This window comes from Nomascus leucogenys, chromosome 21 (genome assembly GCF_006542625.1).
Source record: "Nomascus leucogenys isolate Asia chromosome 21, Asia_NLE_v1, whole genome shotgun sequence".
Taxonomy (NCBI): Eukaryota; Metazoa; Chordata; class Mammalia; order Primates; family Hylobatidae; genus Nomascus; species Nomascus leucogenys.
Genome location: NC_044401.1, coordinates 402,044 through 424,179, shown reverse-complemented (window position 1 = coordinate 424,179; position 22,136 = coordinate 402,044). Strand labels below are relative to the sequence as shown.

General features: G+C 31.6%; 1 protein-coding gene across 4 annotated transcripts in view; it reads left to right on the top strand.

The window, feature by feature from the left end:
* The window catches only part of STXBP5L (syntaxin binding protein 5 like), a 509,439-nt gene that overhangs the window by 204,455 nt on the left and 282,848 nt on the right, over positions 1–22,136 (top strand). For 3 of the 4 annotated variants that reach the window (XM_012501087.2, XM_030802184.1, XM_030802185.1), the window contains exons 8-9: positions 13,118–13,201; positions 18,337–18,460. In XM_012501087.2, the coding sequence (XP_012356541.1) occupies positions 13,118–13,201; positions 18,337–18,460 (208 nt within the window). Of the gene's footprint in view, positions 1–8,625; positions 8,723–13,117; positions 13,202–18,336; positions 18,461–22,136 lie in introns of all 4 variants that reach the window. The other variant, XM_030802186.1, reaches the window with a different exon arrangement.

Here is a 22,136-nt window from a genome sequence, read left to right as displayed (position 1 = left end):
TTACATGTTGTTCAAATGTAAAAAAGCACTCTCTCTCATAAACGTGTACAATTATTATATGTCAACTAAAAAGAAAAAGAATGACACATGTCACATTTTAAAAAACACTATGAGAGGGGTACTATTACACATGAAACAATTAAGGCAGAATATGAATTAACTTACCCAAGATCATGTTGCTTGTAAGTATCAGAATTAGTGTTCAAACCTAGGCAATGTGGCTCAGAGTCAATGCTCTTAACAATCACACTATAAGAACAGGTAAAATAAATATCTACTTACCTGGAGGATATAAATTCTATTTTTATTCCGAGTTCGGAATCAAAATGGTAATTCAAAGACAATGAGAACATTAACCTCATCACCATCATTTAGGCTCAAAAGAAAATGGTACATATTCTATTGCAACCAGTCAGGATTAATTCTCAAATGTATGAACCTTGAAGAGGGAGGACAATGCAAAGGAAACCATACATAGTAGCAGAACAGTTATTACTATAAGCAGACTTCAAAGTATGTTGGACAAACCATCACTTATGCTGAAAGTGACAATAAAAGACTTGGGAAAAAAAGACCACCTACAGAATGAGAGAACATATTTGTCAACTATACATTCAAGAGTATAAGGGACTCAAACAACTCACCATAAAAAACCAAACAACCCAATTGAAAAATGGACAAAATAGACATATATATGCACATGTGGAAGAATAACATGAAACAATCATTTCTCACTATATTAAAAAGTTAAAATAGATTAAATAAAGTGTAATTCCTCAAACTATGAATAACAATAGACATTTTTCAAAAGAAGAGATATTATAAATGGCCAACGAGTATATGGTGAAATGCTCAACATCGCTCATCATCAGGGAAATGCAAATCAAAACCACAGTGAGCTATCACCTCACCGCATTTAGAACTGCCATTATCAAAAAGACAAAAGATAGTAAGTACTGGTGAAGATATGGAGAGAAGGTAATGTAAATTGGTATAACTATTGTAGAAAATAGTATGGAGATTCCTCAAATTAAAAATAGAAATGCCATATGATCCAGCAATACCACTACTGGGTATATAACTAAATGAATTGCAGTCAATATATCCAGGAGATATCTGCATTCCCATGTTCATCACAACATTATTCACAATGGCCAAGATATGGAATCAATGTAATTATCCATCATTGGATAAATAAATAAAGAAAATGTGGTATATATTCACAATGGAATACTATTCAGCCATATAAAATGATGAAATCTTCTCGTTTGGGACAACATGGATGAACCTGGAGGACCCTGTGTTAAGGGAAATAAGCCAGAAACAGAAAGACAAATTCCATATCATCTCACTCATATGTGGAATTTTAAAAAATTGATTACATTGAAGTAGAGAGAGGAAAGGTACTTACCGGCAGCTGAGGTGGTTAATGAGGAGGAATGGATGAGGACATGTTGGTCAAAGAATAACATAATTACAGTTATGTAGCAGGAATAAATTTTAAGAGATCTAATGTATTACAAGGTGATTATAGTTAATGATATATTGCACTGTTGAAAAATATAGAGAGTAGATGTTATGTGATCTTATCACAAAATGATAATTATGTGAGGTAATGCTTTTGTTAACTATAATAAGTTTAACCATTCCACAATGTATATATATTTCAAAATACTGTGTTATATGTGATAAAAACATACAATGTTATCTGTCAATATAAAAGAAATAAACTTTATTTAAAGACTGAAAAAATACAGAAATTGAAAGAAAAGTATGTTAAACAGCAATGCAATAGCAGAAGGAAGTGTGAAACTTAGGCCACGCATGGTGGCCCACACCTGTAATCCCAGCACTTGTGAGGCCAAGCTGGGCAGATGACCTGAGGTTGGGAGTTTGAGACTGGCCTCACCAACCCGGAGAAACCCTGTCTCTACTACAAATACAAAATTAGCTGGGGGTGGTGGCGCATGCCTGTAATCCCAGCTATTCGGGAGGCCGAGGCAGGAGAATCGCTTGAACCCGGGAGGCAGAGGTTGCAGTGAGCTGAGATTGTGCCATTGCAGTCCAGCTTGGGCAACAAGAGTGAAACTCTGTCTCAAAAAAAAAATGTGTAAAACTTATTGATAAGGGTAAATATACAAACAAATTCAGAATACTGTAGCGTGAGATGATGATGGGTACATCACTTAATTCTATTAGAACAGTGCAAAAGTAATTGCAATAAAGTAATTCAAAGGACACAATTATTAAAAATAACTATAACTGAAAATTATGTTAGAAGATACACCATATAAGTAGATGAAAATTGTGACAACAATACTATAAAGTATGTGTCAGGGGAAGAGAAGTTTAAGTGTAGAGTTTTGGTATACTATTGAACTTAAGGTGTTAATTGCTTAAAATAGAGCATTAGATTTTATATAAGTCGTAAGGTAACCACACACACAAAGAATGCCTAAGAAGTTACACAAAATAAAAAGAAAGAAAAGCATATCAATAAAAACTTAAAGGAAGACAGCAAGAGAGGAAAAGACAGGCAAAAGAGTTATAAGACAAACAGAAAACAACTAACAAAATGGCAAATCATTCCGTCAATAATTATTTTAAATGTTAATGAATTGATCTCCTCAATCAAAAGATACAAAGTATCTGAATTGATTTAGAAAAATAAAAAATAAAAAACAAGACCCAACCATATGCTGTCTACAGTAAACTCCCTTTAAGGGTATATAAAGACTGAAAAAGATGTTTCATGCAAATGATAATTTATGCAAATAGTAAACAAAAGTGAGGAGGGATGCTATTACTATTGCAGACACCATAGAATTTAAGTCAAAAATTATCATGAGACAAAGAAGGACAATAAAAAGGTCTATCCACCAAGAAGAAAATAATGATTATAAATATATACACATCTGATATCAGAGCACCTAAATATATAAGGCAAATATTGTCAGAACTGAAAAGAGAAATAGATAGCAATGCAATCATAGTAAGAGACTTCAGTACTCTGCTTTCAATAATAGACAGATTATCCAGATATATTAAAAGGAATCAGAGGGCTTCAATCACACTACAGACCAAATGGACTTAACATATATATAGAACTTTCCACCCAACAGCAGCAAGATATACATTTTTCTCACGCACACATGGGATATTCTCCAGAATAGATAACATGTTAGGCCATGAAACAAACCTTAATACATTTAAGAAGATTGAAATGATACCAAGTATCCTTTCTGACCACAATGTAATAAAACTAGAAATCAATAGTGGAAGAAAACTCCAAAATGTATAAATATACAGAAATTAAACAACACATCCCTAAACAACCATTGCCTCAATAAGAAATCAAAAAAGAAATTAGAAAATATCTTGAGACAAAAATGAAAACACACTCTACCAAAAATTATGGGATGCAGCAAAAGCAATACTAAGAGGGAAGTTCTAGCAATAAATGCTTACATTAAAAAATAAGAAAGACCTGCAAACTTACAACTTTATCTCAAGGAACTAGAAAAGGAAGAGCAAACTAAGCACAAATGTAGTGGAAGCAAAGAAATAAAGATAGAGCAGAAATAAATGAAATGGATAAAAAAGAAAATCAACAAAACTGAGAGTTACTATTTGAAAAGATCAACAAAATTGACAAACTCAGCTATACTAAGTAAAAAAAGATTTAAAATTCAAATAAATAAAATCAGAAATGAAAGGAGAGATTTACAACTGATGCCACAGAAATAAGGATCATAAGAGACTAATAAGAACAATTATATACCAACAAACTGTATAATCTAGAAGGACTGAGTAAATTCTTAGAAACATAAAACCTGCCAAGACAAACCATGAAGAAATAGAAAGTCCAAGAACTAGTATAGAGATTGAATTAGTAATGAAAAACCTTTTAATGAGGAAAAGCTCAGGATGGCTTCACTAGTGAATTCTACCAAAAATTTGAAGAATTAACATCAGTCCTCAAATTAAAAAAAAAAAAAAAACTTGAAGAGGGGAAAACATTGTCATCAGCATTACCCTGACACAAAAACTAGACAAATATATCACAAGAAAATAAAACTATAGGTGAATATTCATGATGAAATAGATGCAAAAATCCTCAACAAAATACCGGCAAACTGAATCCAAGAGCACGTTAAAATAATCATGCATCATGATCAAGTGGGATTTATCTCTGAAGTGCAAGGATGGTTCAACACATAATAATAACACTTTCTGATTTTAAGCTAAATTACAAGGCTACAATAATTAATATAGTATGACAATTGCATAAAAACAGGCATATAGACCAATGGAACAGAATAGAGAGCCCAGAAATAATCCACACATATGTGGTCAACTGATCTTTGACAAGGGTGCCAAGAATACACAGTGTAGAAAGGATAATATTTTAAACAAGTGGCATTGAGAAAACTGGATATCCACATGTAAAAGAATGTAAGTAGACCTTTTTCATACATCTTACTAAAAACATCAATTCAAAATGGATTAAAGACTTAAACATAAGACCTTAAACTCTGAAACATGTAGAAAAAACATAGAAGAAAAGCTTCATGACACTGGTTTTGACAATGTCATGGCTCTATAAACATGACACTGAAAGTAACTACAATGAAAACAAAAACATGTAGGACAAGGTCAAACTAAAAAGCTTCTGCATAGCAAAAGAAACAATCAACAGCGTGAAAACACAATGTAGAGAATAGGAGAAAATTTTTGCAAGCCATGTATCTGTAAAGGGTTAATCTGCAAAATACATAAGAAACTCATACAACTCAATAGTAAAAAAAAAAAAAAAATCTAGTAACCCCATTTTAAAATGGGCTTAGGTCTTAAATAGACATTTCTCCAATGTCTAACCTATAAAGTATGTGTCAGGGGAAGAGAAGTTTAAGTGTAGAGTTTTGGTATACTATTGAACTTAAGGTGTTATCAGCTTCAAACAGAGCATTAGATTTTATGTAAGTCCTAAGGTAACCACACACACAAAGAATGCCTAAAATCAGGTATATGGAAAAGTGCTTAATGTTACTAATCATTAGAGAAATGCAAATCAAAACCAAGAATAGATATTAGGATGGTTATTATGTATATATATTTTAAACCAAAAGACACCTTTTGACAAGAATGTGAAGATATTGGAACACTTGTATGGTGGGACTGCAAAATGGTTCAACCACTATGGAAAGCAGTGTGGAGGTTCCCCAAAAAATTAAAAACAGAACTACCTATATAATACAGCAGTCCCACTTCTGGATATTTATACAAAAGAATTGGAATCAAGATCTGAAAGAGAAATAAATCATAATACTTTTGGCAATAGCCAATATGCGGAAATGGCCTAAATGGCCATTGGCAGATGAATAAACATGTGGTTACCCAGCCCTTATTAGGGCGGAAGAGTATCCCCTCGTGTACCTATAATACACATGGTATTTCTACAGTGGAATACTTTTCAGCCGTAATAAATAAGGAAATTTTACAATATGTGACAACATGGATAAACCTGGAGGATATTATGTGGAGTGAAATGACCAGTCATAGAAAGACAAATTCTTCACTATTCAACTTATATCAGCTATCTGAAATAGTCATATATATAGAATCAAAGGTAATGGTGGCTGATGGGCTGGGGGAGGTTGAAATGCAGAGATACTAATCAATGAACTTAAAGTTTCAGTCAAACAAGCTTGATTGATGTATAAACTTTAGAAATCTGCTGTGCAACATTGTATCTAGAGTCAACAGTGATGCACTATATATTTATAAATTTGTTAATAGGGTAGATCTCATGTTCAGTGTTCTTACTACAATAAAATAAAATATTAATGGAAAAATCTTAAATAAAATATTAGGAGACAGAATCCCACCAGCACATTAAAAAATAATTCATTATGACTAGTGGTGTTTTACTCCAGGGATGTAAGGATAGATACTATTAACAAAATCCATCAATATAATTTATATCGCTAATAGGTCTAAGAACAAACGATTGTCTTTATTGATGCTGAAAAAGTCTTTGAATAAAATTTAGCACCCATTATATTTCCAGTTTTGATAATCAGATCAGTCCTTCCACTGGGAGAATTCTATACTCTACAAAAATATAATTTAAAACATGCCATCAAATTATTTTCAGCAAACAAATTTGCAACAATTCATTAACATCAAATCTTCACTAAGGAAAAACCTAAAAGACTTCTTTAAGAAAATGAAAATGATCCATTATATAAGAACAGAGATGAAGAAAAGAATAAAGAACCACAAACATGCGTTAAACTAAGGAAATATTTTATAAAAATAATAATGACTTCTTGGAATGTAATAATTGAGAATTATGATACAAGTTGGGATGACGTTCACTAAATTTAATTGCCAATGTCTTTATGATGGTTAATTTTACACATCAAGCTGACTGGATTAAGGAATACTCAGAGAGTTGGTAAAACATTATTTTTAGTATGTCTGTGAAAGTGTTTCCAGAATAAATGACCATTTGAATTAGTAGACTGAGTGAAGAATATCTGCCCTCACCAATGTGAGTAGACATTATCCAGTTTATTGAGGTTAGGATAGAACAAAAAAGATGAAAGGTGAATTTACTCTCTCTACTGGAACTGGGACATCTATCCTTTCCTGCTTTTGAATATCAGCTCAAGGTTCTCAGGACTTCAGACTCTTCTTACACCAGGCCTCTCCCACTTCTCTGGTTCTCAGGCCTTCAAACACAACTAAGTTACAATCCCAGTTTTCCTACTTCATTAGCTTATAGAGAGCATATTGTGGAACTTTTAATCCTGCATAATGACATGAACCAATTTGCATAATAAATTCCTTCTTATATATTTATACAAATATATATCCTATTGATTCTGTTTCTCTGGAGAACCCTAATATAGTCCTTATAATTTCCAGAAAGTAGCACAAGTACTAATTTACATTATAATTTGGTAAGTCATGAAAAATTTTTATTCTGGTGGGTAACACTAAAAGAATAATAAATGTATGTATAATGGATAAGTTAATAGAGTGGAAAATTAGGATAAGAAAAAATTACTAACCAACTCCCTTCCCAAAAAAAGGGAGGACACATTAAACAAATGGGACAAATATAAGATAAGTAGGTAGCTTTGTTCTAAAATGTGTCAGCAATTATATTAAATGTAAACTAACTAAATAGGCTAATTACCGGACAATAATTTGCAAACTGCTAAAACAACAATATGCTGTTACAAGAGATACACTTTAAACTTACAGATGTAGAAAAGTTTAATGCAAAACTGCAAAAGGATATAGTATGTAAACCATAACCAAAGAAAACTTGTGTAACTATACTAATATCAGAGGATATAGACTTTAAGGCAAAAACTTTTTTAAGGATAATATTTTATAATAGAAATTGGTTAATTCAGCAGAAGATGTAATAATCCTAAATTCATATATGCCTAATGATGACATAGATTTATAGTATACAGGTAGTGCTTACTTTGCATGGTACCATGTTAACTAAAACATGTGCTTATCTGAATTGTGTTTTCATTTTGCATGGAATCATGATGTGTGTGTATGTATAATTTGATAGAACTAAAAAATATTTTAAAAATTGGACAGAACTAAAATGAAAAATACTCAAATCTACAATTGTAGTTGGAGATTTTAACAAACCTCTTCCAGTCACTGAGAAAACAAGCAAACAAATAATTAGTGTGGATAAAGAAAACTAAAACCACACGATTAACAACTTAACCAAGTTGACACATATAATACATTATATATATAGTACTAGCAGACCACACATTATTTTCAATTGCTTATATTTACCAAAGTTGTATATTTGCTGAACCAAAAACATGCCAATAAATTTCAGAGGATTAAAATAATGCACAGTATATTCTCTAACCACAAGAGAATTTAGCAAGATTATCAATAAGAAAAAGATAAATGAAAAATCCCCTAATTGTTTAGTCATTAAGTACTACACTTCTGAATAGCTTCTATGTCATAGAAGAAATCAGTATAAAAACTAGAATATATTTTAAACAAAATTGCAATAACAATATGACATATCAAAAACTTGTGGAATGTAGCTAAAGCTGTGCCTCCAGGAAAATTTATAGTTTATATTGCATTTATTAAAAAGTGAAGAAAACCTGAAAATCAGTGATCTTAGTATCCAACCCAGTAAGCTAGATAAACAGTGAATTAAACCCAAAGAAAGTAGTAGAAAGATAACAATAAAGATATAATGGTTAATTTTATGTGTCAACTTGACTGGGCCTTGAGGTGACCAAATATTTGGTCAAACATCATTCTAAAGGTTTAGGTGAGGATGTTTTGGTTGAGATGAATATTTAAATCTGTAGACTGAGTAAAGCAGATTGCCATTCCTAATGCGAGTGGGTCTCATCAATCAGCTGAAGGCCTGAATAGAACAAAAAGGCTAACCCTCTTTCAAGTAAGAGAGAATTTTTTCTGCCTGACTGCTTTTGAACTGAGACATCAGCTTTTTCCTGCCTTTGGACTCTAACTGAAACATCGGCTCTTCCTGGTTCTTGAGCCTGCTGACCTTCAGACTGGAACTATACCATTGGTTCTCCTGGTTCTCAGGTCTTCAGACTCAGACTGGAACACCATCAGCTCTCCTGGATCTCCTGCTTGCCAACTCACCCTGCAGATCTTGGGACTTGTCAGCCTTCATAATCACGTGAGCCAATCCTCATAATAAATATCTTTTTCTATACATAGAAAAACATCTATTGGTTCTAATTTTTCAGAGAACCCTAATTCAAAAGATGAGAGCAGAAATTAAAAGAATAGAAAACAAAAATTTAGTACATTAGCAAAAGCAGTTCTTTGAAAATACTGACAAAATTGATGCGTCTCTGGCAAGTCTGATCAAGAATGAAAGAGAAGGAACAAAAAATCACAACCAATTTATTCTCCCCCTAGTAATACAGTTGGTTTAACTTTTCAGAATCAGTCAATGCAATTCACAGAAATAAGGAGAAAAATATATGGTAATAAAAACAGCTAATAAGCAGCATTTAATAAAATTTACCTTCTTTTCATTATAAAAATCTCTTGGTACACTAGGGAAAGAAAGGAATTTCATTAATATGAACTTTGTTAATTTTCCCAAAGCTATGAAAACATCCTCCTTAATGATGAATTAATATAAGTTTTCCTCCTGAAATGAGAAATGAGACAGAGATGGCTATGATTTATTCCTTTAACATTGTACAGCTATTCACAATATTGGTCATTAGATGAGAAGGAATTGGAACTCATATACATTTTGTGAAAATGAAAACATGAAGTGGTTGGTATAACCACTTTGGAAAACTGCTTGGCAGTATCTGTTAAACATACTAATATCCTATGGATCAATATACATTTAACAGAAATGCATATATGTATTTACCAAAAGATATGTACAAGGTTGTTCATGGTAGTATTATTACATCAACTGTAAAATGAATAATTTGTGGTAGTGCCATAGCCAAACAATGAAATGCTATTTTAATAATGAAATTAAATTAGCTACAAATATAATAGAAATAGAAGCAAGAAAGAGAGCAATATGTATTGTATAATTCTACCTGTCTAATTCAAAACAGGTAACAGTAGCCTATAGTGTTAGAAGTCAGGATAGTGGTTATTTTTAGAGAGGAGAGTGGGAATATTAACTAGGTAAGAGTATGACATAGGCTTCTGAATGGCTTGTATTGTTTTTCTTGTATTACTTGTCTTTCTATTGTATTTTTTAATGTGGATTGTAGTTTCATGGGTATGTTTACATCATCATAATTCATTAAATATACATCTATAATCTGTGTACATTATATATATTTCAACAAAAATATTTATTTTAAAATTAAACACCTATTCCTAATAAAAGAAATGTATAACATATAAATCAATTTATACTTCTTTAAATCTCTCTCTCTCTTTCTATGCCCTCTCCCTCCCTCCCTCCCCAGAATTCAGGATCTTATTTAATGGGGAAACACTAGAGGCATAGCCACTGAAGTCAGGAAGAAGGCAAGGATGCTCAGCCTCTCTACCATTTTTAATACTCTAGGATGATTTTTAGCAAAGCAGTTAGATAAATACAAACAATTAGAGACATAAAAATTGGAAAAAATAGTCTCTATTTTAGATTATATGATAATATATCTGGAATGGCAAAGAGAATCAACCTTAAAATGAATACAAACAAAAGGATTTAGAAAGGTGTACACTAAAATCTAACTATAGAAATAATACACTATTAGAAAAGATAATGAAGAGAAGAACCCATATAAAATAGCAATAAGAAAGGTAAAATAACTAGGTATAAAATTAGCAAGAAAGTCAATATGTGGAAAACTTTCAAACTTCCTAAAAGATATAAAAGTATACTTGAATAAATAAAAGGTGGTATCCTTTGCTCTTGAATAAGGTGGCTCATTATTTTTTCTTCTGCTTTCTGAGATTTACTTTTTTCTTTACTTTTCAAAGTCAAATGCTTATATCATTAAAACATTTTCAGTTTTTCTTCTCTACGTACATATTTACAAAACCATAAAATTTCCTCTTAAGATTCATCTGTGTCTTGTGAGGCATTTTTGTTCAGTTCTATTTTATATATTTCATTATGATTTCTTCTTTGCTTATTAATTACCTGCAGATATATTTTTTAGTTTTCAAAATATTTTTGTCATGACTTCTAATTTTATTTTACTGTGGTTAGAATACCATATCTACAATTTTGATTTTTTGGTATTTAACAATTAATTTGTTATTCACCAAATACCTATTTTTTTTTCAGACACTAGTGTAGGTTCTAATGATATCATGGTGAAGAAGTAACCCTACTTCTTTACCTTTATGGTACTTGCTTCTATTGTGAGAGACATTTTCTGTTTAAAAAATATGTATATATAATTTGTGGTTTGGGCATTGTTCCTGTTTTGGTGTGGTCAAATATTATTGCAGAGTGCTCTTATTTTTGTCTTGGTTCCTCATGGTCACAGAGTGGCCTTGTCTAATGTCTCCTGGCTGTCAGGGGGATGCTTTTCTCTTTTCTAATTCTCTAACTGATTCTAATATCATGTTTTCTAAATCATAATCTTGTATACTTATCTCAACAGTTTATGGTGTTTTTGAGGTTCAGTATGTTATATTTTGTGATTTACTGGGGCTATTGCTAGCAGTGTTTTATAAGCAAAGCAACTTTTATCTTTCAGATATTTACTTTAATAAAATATAATAGTGTTTTAGGATATTATTTTATTAAATCTTGGGGCTCAAATTTAGAAAGATTGTATTATTCATTTTATTGCTTAAGTTATATTTTCCAAACTTTTTAGGCTAATGAATCTCCTTGCCAATATCTCCTTGCCAAGAGTCTCATACACTCAATAAAATTGGTTTTATTGGCTGGGCATGGTGGCTTATGCTTGTAATCCCAGCACTTTGGGAGGCCAAGAGGGGCAGATCACCTGAGGTCAGGAGTTCGAAACCAGCCTGGCCAACATGGTGAAACCCCATCTCTACTAAAAATACAAAAATTAGCCAGGTGTGGTGGCAGATGCCTGTAATCCCAGCTATTCAGGAGGCTGAGGCAGAGAATCTCTGGAACCCAGGAGGCGGAGGTTGCAGTGAGCAGAGATTGTGCCACTGCACTCCACCCTGGGTGACAGAGTAAGACTCTGTCCTCTGTCTCAAAAAGAAAAAAAAAAAAGAAAAGAAATTGGTTTCATCATTCATCATTTTCTCTTGTATGTAAAAAAAATCAATTTGAAGTTAAAACATATCTTAGTACACTTAGTACAGTCATATCAATTTTATTTTAAGAAATATTACTCAAATATGTATTTAGTTTTGACATTTTCACTTAGCAAGTCATATATGCCATTTACTTCAAGTTAACATGTAAAAAGCTCAATTTTTTGTCAAATCAATTTTAACATTTATTGTGTGTGGTTTAATAACCAAGCATTTTTGTTATAGCTTCAAAAATAAATGTATATTGCTTTAATGAACTGATATTTGAAACCTTTTGTGTTTTTACTGCGAAAACTACTAGCTGGTTTATTTTTGTTATTTTTTGTGTCTCATTGTAAGATGTCGAGATAAGTGATAAGGTCTCAGGATGCTCTGCAGGTGTAGGTTATCACTACCACTATGTTTTCTGTTCTTACTAATGGTTTTTTGGAGTTATTGATACATCTTTATGCAGTGTATAAGAATTTCCATCAGAGGAATACTACTAATGTATTTCAAGAAAATCATCTTAAGGCAAATCTGTCAGAAATATATCATTATTTTAACATTGGCTATTTTTATCCTTCTTCTTATTTTTTTCCCTAACCAATGATAGGTTAAATTTTCTGTCATTGGTAACAAAAAAATAGGAAGGATACAAATAATAATTGAGAATCATTTAACAGCAAAAGTTATCAGTATGGCTAGCATTGTTTAGCTTAATGACTGAGTCTTAAAGGTGATCATATTATAATCATGATATGTTCTAAAATTCTTCTATTGTAAAGAAATAATATTTTATTACTCATTTATTGATTTAAAAATAAATATTAATCTTTTTAATGACACGAATCTCTAGAATAACTTTATAATCTTCAGAGGGTTCATAAAACATCAGTTTAAAATATTGAATTCGGTCATAGAGAAAATAGGATTTGATAGAAGAAATTTGAAGCCAAATTTGAAGCCACATTTCTCAAGTGCATAGGACTGAATGGCATATACATAGTTCATTAATCTTATCCCATTTCATGTTTTATTTCATCTTCATTTTCTATCCCATTTTTCTTTTCTTCCAATTTTCATACTTATTTTATATCATGTCATATATATTTATATTCTTCCTTATTTCCTCTTTGAAATTAGGTGGAGTTTATTGGTAAGTGTTCATATTGAAGCAGAGTTTGCCATTTTTTAAATGTAGAAAACCTATATTCAAGTTCTAGAAAAATTTATTCTAAATAAGGTTGTGTTATGTGGTATGATTTTACTTTATTAACATTAAACTTTATTTGAAGCAAGTTAAAATTAATGTTAGAATTAAGAAAATGATTGTTCTAATGTTTTCCAGCTGCTAATAGGTTATGAAAATGGTACTGTAGTATTCTGGGACTTGAAATCTAAAAGAGCAGAACTGAGAGTTTATTATGATGAGGTAAGTGATTTCTACCGAAATGTTTGAGAGTATTGTGACGTTATGCCTGTTTACTACTTTTAAGCTTTGTACTTTACCAATATGTTTAGCCTTGGGAAGTTGCCTGATTCTGACCCAATGCTTCACACTGTCTTTTAGTTATTTGTGTAAGTTCCATCTCTAGATTTTTCTCTTAAGAGGAAATTCTGCCTTGACTGCCTATTTCGGGGCCCTCTTGCGGCATCTTATATACTTCGCATTTGTTAATAGATCCTGGCTTGTCAATCTTATATACTTGGGTGCCTGTCACCTGTACTATATCCCCAACTTTGTCTCAACTGCTTTTCCTTTCTCTAGGCTCCATGCTACGTTGTGCCTCATTGTCCTTAAGGTCTCTAAAGACACTATTCACACCTTCCTTAGAAAATTCCTTTTCAGTGGCAAGAAGTTCAAGTCAGTTTGAAAGGTCTTGTCTTCTAATACTTGCCTTCTTAGAATAAAGAAAAATTTTGTAAATAGTAATACTTAATAAGTGACCAGATCTTAATAAGTGATACTTATTAAATGACAAGATCTTGAAGTAAGTTTTATTGTATATAATTGAGACTCGATTAAGTTTGTATTTAGGGGAAGCAACAAACTCCTATTCATCAAGGAATAATCTCCCAGTTGACACTTCAGTTGTTCATATTAATTCCAGGCCATTAATTATTTTTCCATTCAGAAGAGGCTAATAAGAAGATGGTAAAACTGGGGGCAACAGATTAAAAGGGAAATTACCTTTTGTACCTGTGGAAACAAAGGTGATCATCTGTGCTATTAATTCAGTTTGAAAATGGTGGGAGTAGGAAGAGATAGGAGGAAAATATAAGTCAAAAATTTATGTCCAGTAAAACCTAATCTTATATAGGAAGAGTGCCAAATAATTTAAAGCAGCACTGAAATAATTAGCAAATGAAACACACACACACACATTTATTTTAGAACACTTCCTCATTTTGTCATTGGAGGGATAAAAAAAAAGTCTCCAAATGAACCTGTAGTCACCCTAGAATACTTTACGTGTTCTCTCCCATCCCCCTCATAACAGTTAATTTTTTAAGTTTCGGTGCTTAAAGTTATAAGCCTTCACCTATTTCATAGGCTGCACAATTTGTTATCAGTGGTTCTCATAGTGGTAAAAAAGTTTAGAAATAAAATGACAGCTGAGTAATTTTTTCATGATTGGTGAAAAATAATCTGATAAATAATATCATGCAGTTATGTTCTTTATAGTCAAATTCTTGAGCATCTTGAATCATAAGAAAAGAAGGTCTTAGGGAGCTAAGCTAGGATTTTCCTTTTGTTATACAAATCATAAAGATGGGGATAGATAGTGCTCCCTCTCGCTCCTCTCTCAACATTAGCAGCTAAGTAAGAATACAAACACCATGGGAATGTTTAACCAGTTGGAAGTAGAATAACCAGCTCAAAAGGAAACCCAGGGAGGAAAACACTGAATCATCTAGCTTTTCTATGGCCTTAAAAAGTATGGAGGAAACGTTTTGAGCCTTAAAAAGAGTAAAATTTCAGTGAAATTTTAAAATAAGGATTAGCAGCTGCCTAAGTGAGTTAGTATAAATATATGTAATTTATACCTAGAAGTTATTGACATCTGATATATGTATATAAATCTATCATCTTTATCTACTTTAATGTGTCATTATATGCTCTATTGTTTTAATAGAGATAGTTAAATACTTCATTTTACTATCAAACTTCTCAGCCTCTCCTCAGCACTTTACCTCTTATATCTAGAAAGCATGCTTAATACTTACCTGAAATGGTTTTTCATAAGTCACCAGTGAGCTCTTCATTACTAAACACAGTGACCTCTTCCTAGCCTTTAAATTCCTCACTAAACCTGTGGTTTTACCTCAGTTTCTCCTCCTTAAAATAATTTATTCACTTGTCTGTGTCTTTCCATCTCATTTATCATGCACCCTTTTTCCATAACTGATTTTTCCCTTAGCTCTCCTTTACATTATTGATATTCTTCAGGATATTATGTCTTCACCCTCATTTTTTCTCTCTCCAATTTATACTTTCTAATGTTTATATTCTCTCTTATTTCAAATGTTACCTTTATGCTAAAAAAAGAACATCCATATATCTGTAGCCTTTACCTCCCTCTTGAACTCTAGATCTAAATATCTAACAATATATTAGATAAATCCAGCAAAATATCCCATTGGCACTGAATTTGTATTTAAATATCTAAACCTCCTTCTATGTTTTCTTCTGGTTTTTAAGTCTTGTTTAGTTAATTCAGTTTAGACCCCTCAAAGTAATATTTGTCTCTTCCATCATCATGTAGTATATGCAATCAGTTTCTGCAGTCTTTCTGATTCTGATTTTATATTGTCTCATTTATTTCCTCTTTTCTAATTCCCACTTCCAATGTCCTAGTTTAAGTTGTTATCTTTTGCCTGGATGACTATAAGAGCATTTTAACTAATCACAACCACTTTTCCTTTGATGTCTTACCTCTTCAATATATCCTTCATTAACAAGATTATCATTTTAAAACAGATTATGGAATTCTCTACAACAGAACCTTTGAATAGCTCTCAATTGTCAACAATACAAAGTCCATATTGCTTGACTTGAGATTTAAGGTCCTAGTGCTATCATTCCTCTTTAGTTAAATTTACGACATCCTTCTACACATTCCCCACATTTCAGACATATTACTGACTATCTTCCATATATAACACTTATTGTTTATCCCTGAGCCTTTGCTGCTTCTAACTTCTCATCATGAACTGCCTTCTTTCCTCTTCTGTATATCAAATTTCTGTTAGGTCTTTAGCCCCTGTAAAACTATTTAGACAATTTAACTAGCCTCTTCATAAATAGCCATTGATGAATTGAGTTTTGTTTTGGAAGTCCAAGATTATTTTTAGAAACAAATATATGAATTTTACTTTCACATTAACTGTAAAATTTTTATTTCATTATGTCAATAATTCTTAAGTAATCTTTCACAAAGAAATCCCTCAGAGTTTGGCCTGAGGAAAATTTTTTAATTTCTTAAGAACTGCTGTATTTCCTTTTTTCCATATTGTTATCCAGTTTTTTGGATTTCCTTCTTCTTTCATGTTTTCAAGAAACTCAGTCTCAGCCACTGAGTTGATAAAACTAGCTAGTATTTTATATTTAAAATTCTGTTTTCTATCTCTTAAAATTCTTTTTGGATTAGTTGTATTATATTTGTTTTTTCAGTAAGCCCTCTGAGCCCCACTCCCTTTTTTTGAGAAAAGGGAGGGGTAGAATCTAATAAATAGAAATTGAATATTTATCCATCAAGTTAGATCAAATGCTAGCTGCTCAGTAATGCACTATATGAGACCCTGATCTGTAATAACAAGTTGGTTTTACATGCTTGCTTTTCTAAGCAATAAATATGCTTCTTTAATAGTACTGACTTACTTTGGCTTTATTTTAGCTATTATTTTTATATCTGTCCTTTCCAGTAGATAGAAATTCAGTGAAATAAGAAAGTTTAGGGTTGAGAGTGCCTTTTCTGCCTCCATCTTTGATGGCAAAACAGTTTGAGACAACTTTAAGTTAAATGAGGCTCATCAAAGTTAACATGTAGGGGAGGCAAGAAGATTTGACTTTCCCTTGAACCACCTACAGAAGGAAGAAGAAATAAGCAGAGGAAAAGAGAAAGAAGTATTTTCCCTCTAACTTCCTCTGCTGGACTGTAGCAAAAAAGAAATCTCTGCTTAGTAATGAAGGCCACAGAGTGAGAGAAAACACAAGTCCAGGATTTAATGTTGCTTTTTCCATTTAATCAAATCTTATTTTCTTGATGATATGTTTAATAATTACTTTAGCCATCAGTTATCTGCAAATCTAATAATACTGATTGTTTAGAACTTTTATCAGTTATGTATGTATAACTTAGTTTGGAACTTTTAGTTGTATGTGTCTGTGTGAAGTTTCAAAAAATAAATATGATTAGTATTCACTTATATTAATCTTCTCTCTCTTGCTGTTTTATAAGTGTCTTTAAGGAAAAGATGTTGGATGCTTCTTTTCTGCCTTTATGTCTACTAGAATTTTTCACATAGTACTTAGTACTTTACCCAAGTTCTGTATATACTTTATTAATTTAGAAGGAATACCAAGAGTGTGGAAATGCGTGTGACATTAATTACTAATTCAGTCAACAGATATTTATTGAGTACTTACTTTGTGCTGGTCACTATGCTAGCATTGGGAATACAATAGCTTGGGAAAATGGAATACAGTCAGCCCTCTGTATCCATAAATTCCATATCCTTGAATTCAACTAACTATAATAGAAAATATTTTAAAAACAAAAAATAATTTTAAAACAATGTAATAATTTATAATAATACAAATAAAAAGACAGTATAGTATAACTACTTACATATCATTTACATTCTATTAGTAATCTAGGGATGATTTAAAGTATATGGGAGGATATTCATAGGTCATATGCAAATAGTATGCTATTTTATGTAAGAGACTTGAGCATCTGTGGATTTTAGAATCTGAGGGAGTATGGGAGTTCTCTAACTAATCCCCAATGGATACCGAGGGATGGCTGTAATTACTTTTGAATCTTATCTGACTCAAAACTACAGAGTTAACCTGAAAATATAAAAGAAAATTTAAACCTTTCTTGCTTTAAATTGATTTAAATAGTATATGCAAGAGGGCAATACAGTGCAATGATTGAGAATGTTTTTCGTAGTTAGACCTTGGTTTTGAGTTCTGTGACTTGAGTAAGTATCTCAATCTCTCAAGGCCTGTTTCACCATGTGTAAATTGAAAAATCAATACACTTTTTTATAGGATTAAATGAAATAATGTGTATAAAATGCTTGCCTTGGGGTTTGGCACATAGAAAGCCTTCAGATGGTAGCTCTTACTTAAATTATTCTTTTAATTGGCTATGTTAGGAGGAAATAGGACTTCATCTTACCAGAAATTATAGTCTGATATGAGTCAGAAAAATTAAGTTTTTTAAGTGTTGTTAGTATAATAATTTTGTATCAGAATAGTTTTTCTTTGGAATATAGAATGATATAACCTATCTACTTTTTCCCCCCTCTACTTGTCTTTAATTGTTATTTTATCAGGCTATTCATTCAATTGATTGGCATCATGAGGGCAAACAGTTCATGTGCAGCCATTCAGATGGTAGTTTGACTTTATGGAACCTGAAAAGCCCAAGTCGCCCTTTCCAGACCACAATTCCACATGGTAAGATGTATGCTTTCAAAAGGAATAAACACTGGCGATTCAGTGCCTTGACTTGAAGTAAGAGAGATGGTATTAATGTGTTTGGTAGAAAAAAGTAATAGGACATAGATTCTGGTTCTAAATGTCCCTTTTATACCACCTACAGATCCCAACATTGTACCCCAAACTTTCCATACTTCCCTTCTTCCTACCAACCCACATCCCTATTTTGTAAGCTGTACTTATATACTGTCCCAACCAAAAATTGGATAATGGATGATTGATATATCTCGGGCAGAGGAGATAATATAGGAAATTTTGTCGCTTTTAAGGGCCGAGGAGCCAGTGAGAGAATGGCACTATTTAGATCTGACTTTCAGACTTAATTCCTATACTACTTTATAGTCTATTGTTTTCTAGATTCTCCCACTTGTTTCCATTTCTGCCATTTGATTCCACTAAGTTATGAAGACTGTGGTTTTAATTTTAGGTTTTACTTTTCTTATTGCCTTCCACATTGAGAAGAGCATTTTAATCCTAAATGAGGATTTTAATCTTAATTGAGGATTTATATTGGATCTGTATACCTAACGGGGAAGAATAAACAATTCAAATGTATAAATATGTATAATTCAGATGACTAAATTATTTGATAATATTGGTGATGATCTGAGTTCTATGTTTACCTCATACCATTGATTATTTGTAATAATAGATATGTCAGAACCTAACAGTTGATCAAGCATATTCTATTTTACAGTTTCTGAGCATTCGTTATCATGCCACATTTGGAAAGTAGTGGTATGTTTTCTGTAATGGGTGACCCATAGATCACAAGCATTCTTAGAATTATTTCATGCTGTTTGTCTGCCATTTTTTTGTACCAGAGTTACATGCTCCATCAGTAAATGATTAAATTATTGCAACATTCTTCCCGGATGTAAATGTTTTAGTCTTTAGCTGGTTTACTTAGAGATTACTTTACATTTAGATGCTTACTTAGAGATGCTTTATTTAGAGATTGCCGTTACAGAAACCTTGGATAGATATTAGCTATACATACCACTCAGGATTAACTATTTATTTCTATGATAGAGGATAGGTTCTCTCCACACACCCCCAGCTAACCCCCAATTCTCATGCCTTTTATATGTAAAAGTGTAATATGAGCTAGTCATAAATTTTCTACTTACTTCCTTATGTTCTTCTCAAATATCAGTTTCTATTAGTTCTTTTAGCTAGACTGGACATTTGATACTTTCGTTTTTTTACCATATCCATATTTATTTCATCAGTTTAGATTGTTTTCTATTATTCTGCTTTTCTGTTGAAATAAAGTTCTGTTTACAGGTTGTTCAATGCATCAGCCTTGATGTCTTTTATAATATATAAATCAGATTATATTCCTGTTGCCTCACAATAACATAAGCACCAGTGATTTTGATAATAGAGGCATTTATTGTCATATCTATTGACATTCTTTGGGTTTATTTTTTTCCCTTTTGTTTTAGCCATTTTTATTTTCTAAAATAAAACTTTTCTCTAAGTACCACTTTAGTATATCCTATAAGTCTTTAAATGTAATATTATTAATCATATATAATTTTCATTAATATTTAGTTTGAGATATTTTCTATAATTCCTATTATAATTCTCCTTTGACCCATTAGTTATTTAGATATGTGCTTTCTAATTTCTAAACATTTTAATTTTTATTATTTGTGTTATTATTATTAATAAAAGATGGGTCTTGCTATGTTGCCCAGGCTGGTCCTAAGCTTCTGGAGGCCTCAAGTGATCCTCCCTCTTTGGCCTCACAAAGTGCTAGAATTACAGGTGTGAACAACCACACCCAGCCTCAATTTCTACTTTATGATGGATTTTGAAATTGTAGCCAGAGAATATGACATAACTAGTTCTACAAAATTTACTGAGATTTGCTTTATAATCAGTGCAGAGCCAATTACCATAGCATTCTAAGTGTGCTTGGGAAGAATGTACATTTTCTAATTGTTACATAAAGGTCAAACTTGAAATTGTGTTTTTCATTTTGTATGGTTTAAATCATTGCTAATTTTTTGTTCTGGTATTTCAATTCTTAGAGAAGCAAGTTAATATTTCTCTTATAATGGATTTTCCTTTGTAATTCTGTTCATTTCTGTTTTATGTACTTTAAAAAACAAATAGGTCAAGGTAGTTGATGGTGTTTTCCAGATTCCCTGTAATTGAACTGATACTTGTCTAGTGCTATCAATTGCTGAGAGAGTGGTATTAAATTTCCTAATATGATTATAGAAGTGCACGCTTCTCAGTTTAATTCTGCCCATTTTTGCTTTATTTATTTTGGGGATCTATTATTAGGCATCCATTACATATCCTATAAAGAGCATAGTCCACCTTTTGTATACCCAGGTTCTTCACCCATAGACTCAATAAAACCAAAGATCAAAAGTGTTCTGAGAAAAAAACAATTACAAATACAAAAATTTAAAATAATACAAATAAAAAGAAACAATACAGTATCACAATTATTTGCATAGTGTCACATTGTATTGCATGTAAGTAATCCAGAGATGATTTAAATTATACAGGAGGATGTATGTAGGTTATATGAAAATATTATGCCATTTTATATAACAGACTTAAGCATTTGTGGATTTGGGTATAGGAGGGGGAGTCCTGGAATCAACGGATACTGGCAATAACCATAGTTGAGTCTTGTGCATTTATCTAGTCAGAGTTCAATTTATTAATATTAAATGTAATTACTGATGAGATTGAATTTTGGCCTACCACTTTATTATTTGTTTTGTGGGTCCCGTCATATTTTTCTCTCTTCTCTTTTTGCCTTCTTGGAGGTTATTTCAATATTTTCTATTAGAATTCCATTTTAATTTAAATATTAATCTAAGCATTTTATTTTCACGTATTTTTTATTGGTTGCTCCAGGGATTACAATATACTTCCTTAACTATTCAAAGCCTATTAGAGCTAACATTGTAACACTTAACATAAAATGTGCAAATCTTGTAACCATATAGATCTATTTCTCTTCCCCTACTGTCCTTTATGCTGTGGTTATCATATAGTACATCCAAATATATTGTTATAATTTTTGCTTTAAATCATCACGTCTTTTTTTAATTAAGAGGAAAAACAGTCTTTTGAATTTTCTTTGCTATTTATCATTTTCATTTGTTCCTGAAGATACAAGAACATTATTTAATTTTTCTTGTAGGCCTAGTGGAAATGAATTCACGTAGCTTCCTTTATCTGGAAGTTCATTTTTGTTTTGTTTTGCTTTTGCTTTTTTTTTTTTTTTTTTTGCTTTCTTTTTTTGGAGGCCATTTTTCCTGGATTTAGATTCCTGAACTGACAGTTTGTGTGGGCATGTGTGTTTTGGTTTTAAGGTGATGGACACTTTACATGATCTTCTGCCTTCCATAATTTCTGAATGAGGAATCTGTAGTAGCTTGAATTTTGCTTCTTCTTTATATAATGTGTCACTTTTCTCCAATTGCTTTCAAAATTTTGTGGGGTATCTTTTATTTTCAGCAATTTGACTATTTTATGTCTAGGCTTGGTTTCTTCAAGTTCATTCTGTTAAGGGTTCTACCAAGCTTCTCATATATATATATATATATATATGACATGTAATTTGCTGGACCATCAGCTGTTTTACTCAAGATTAGCACTG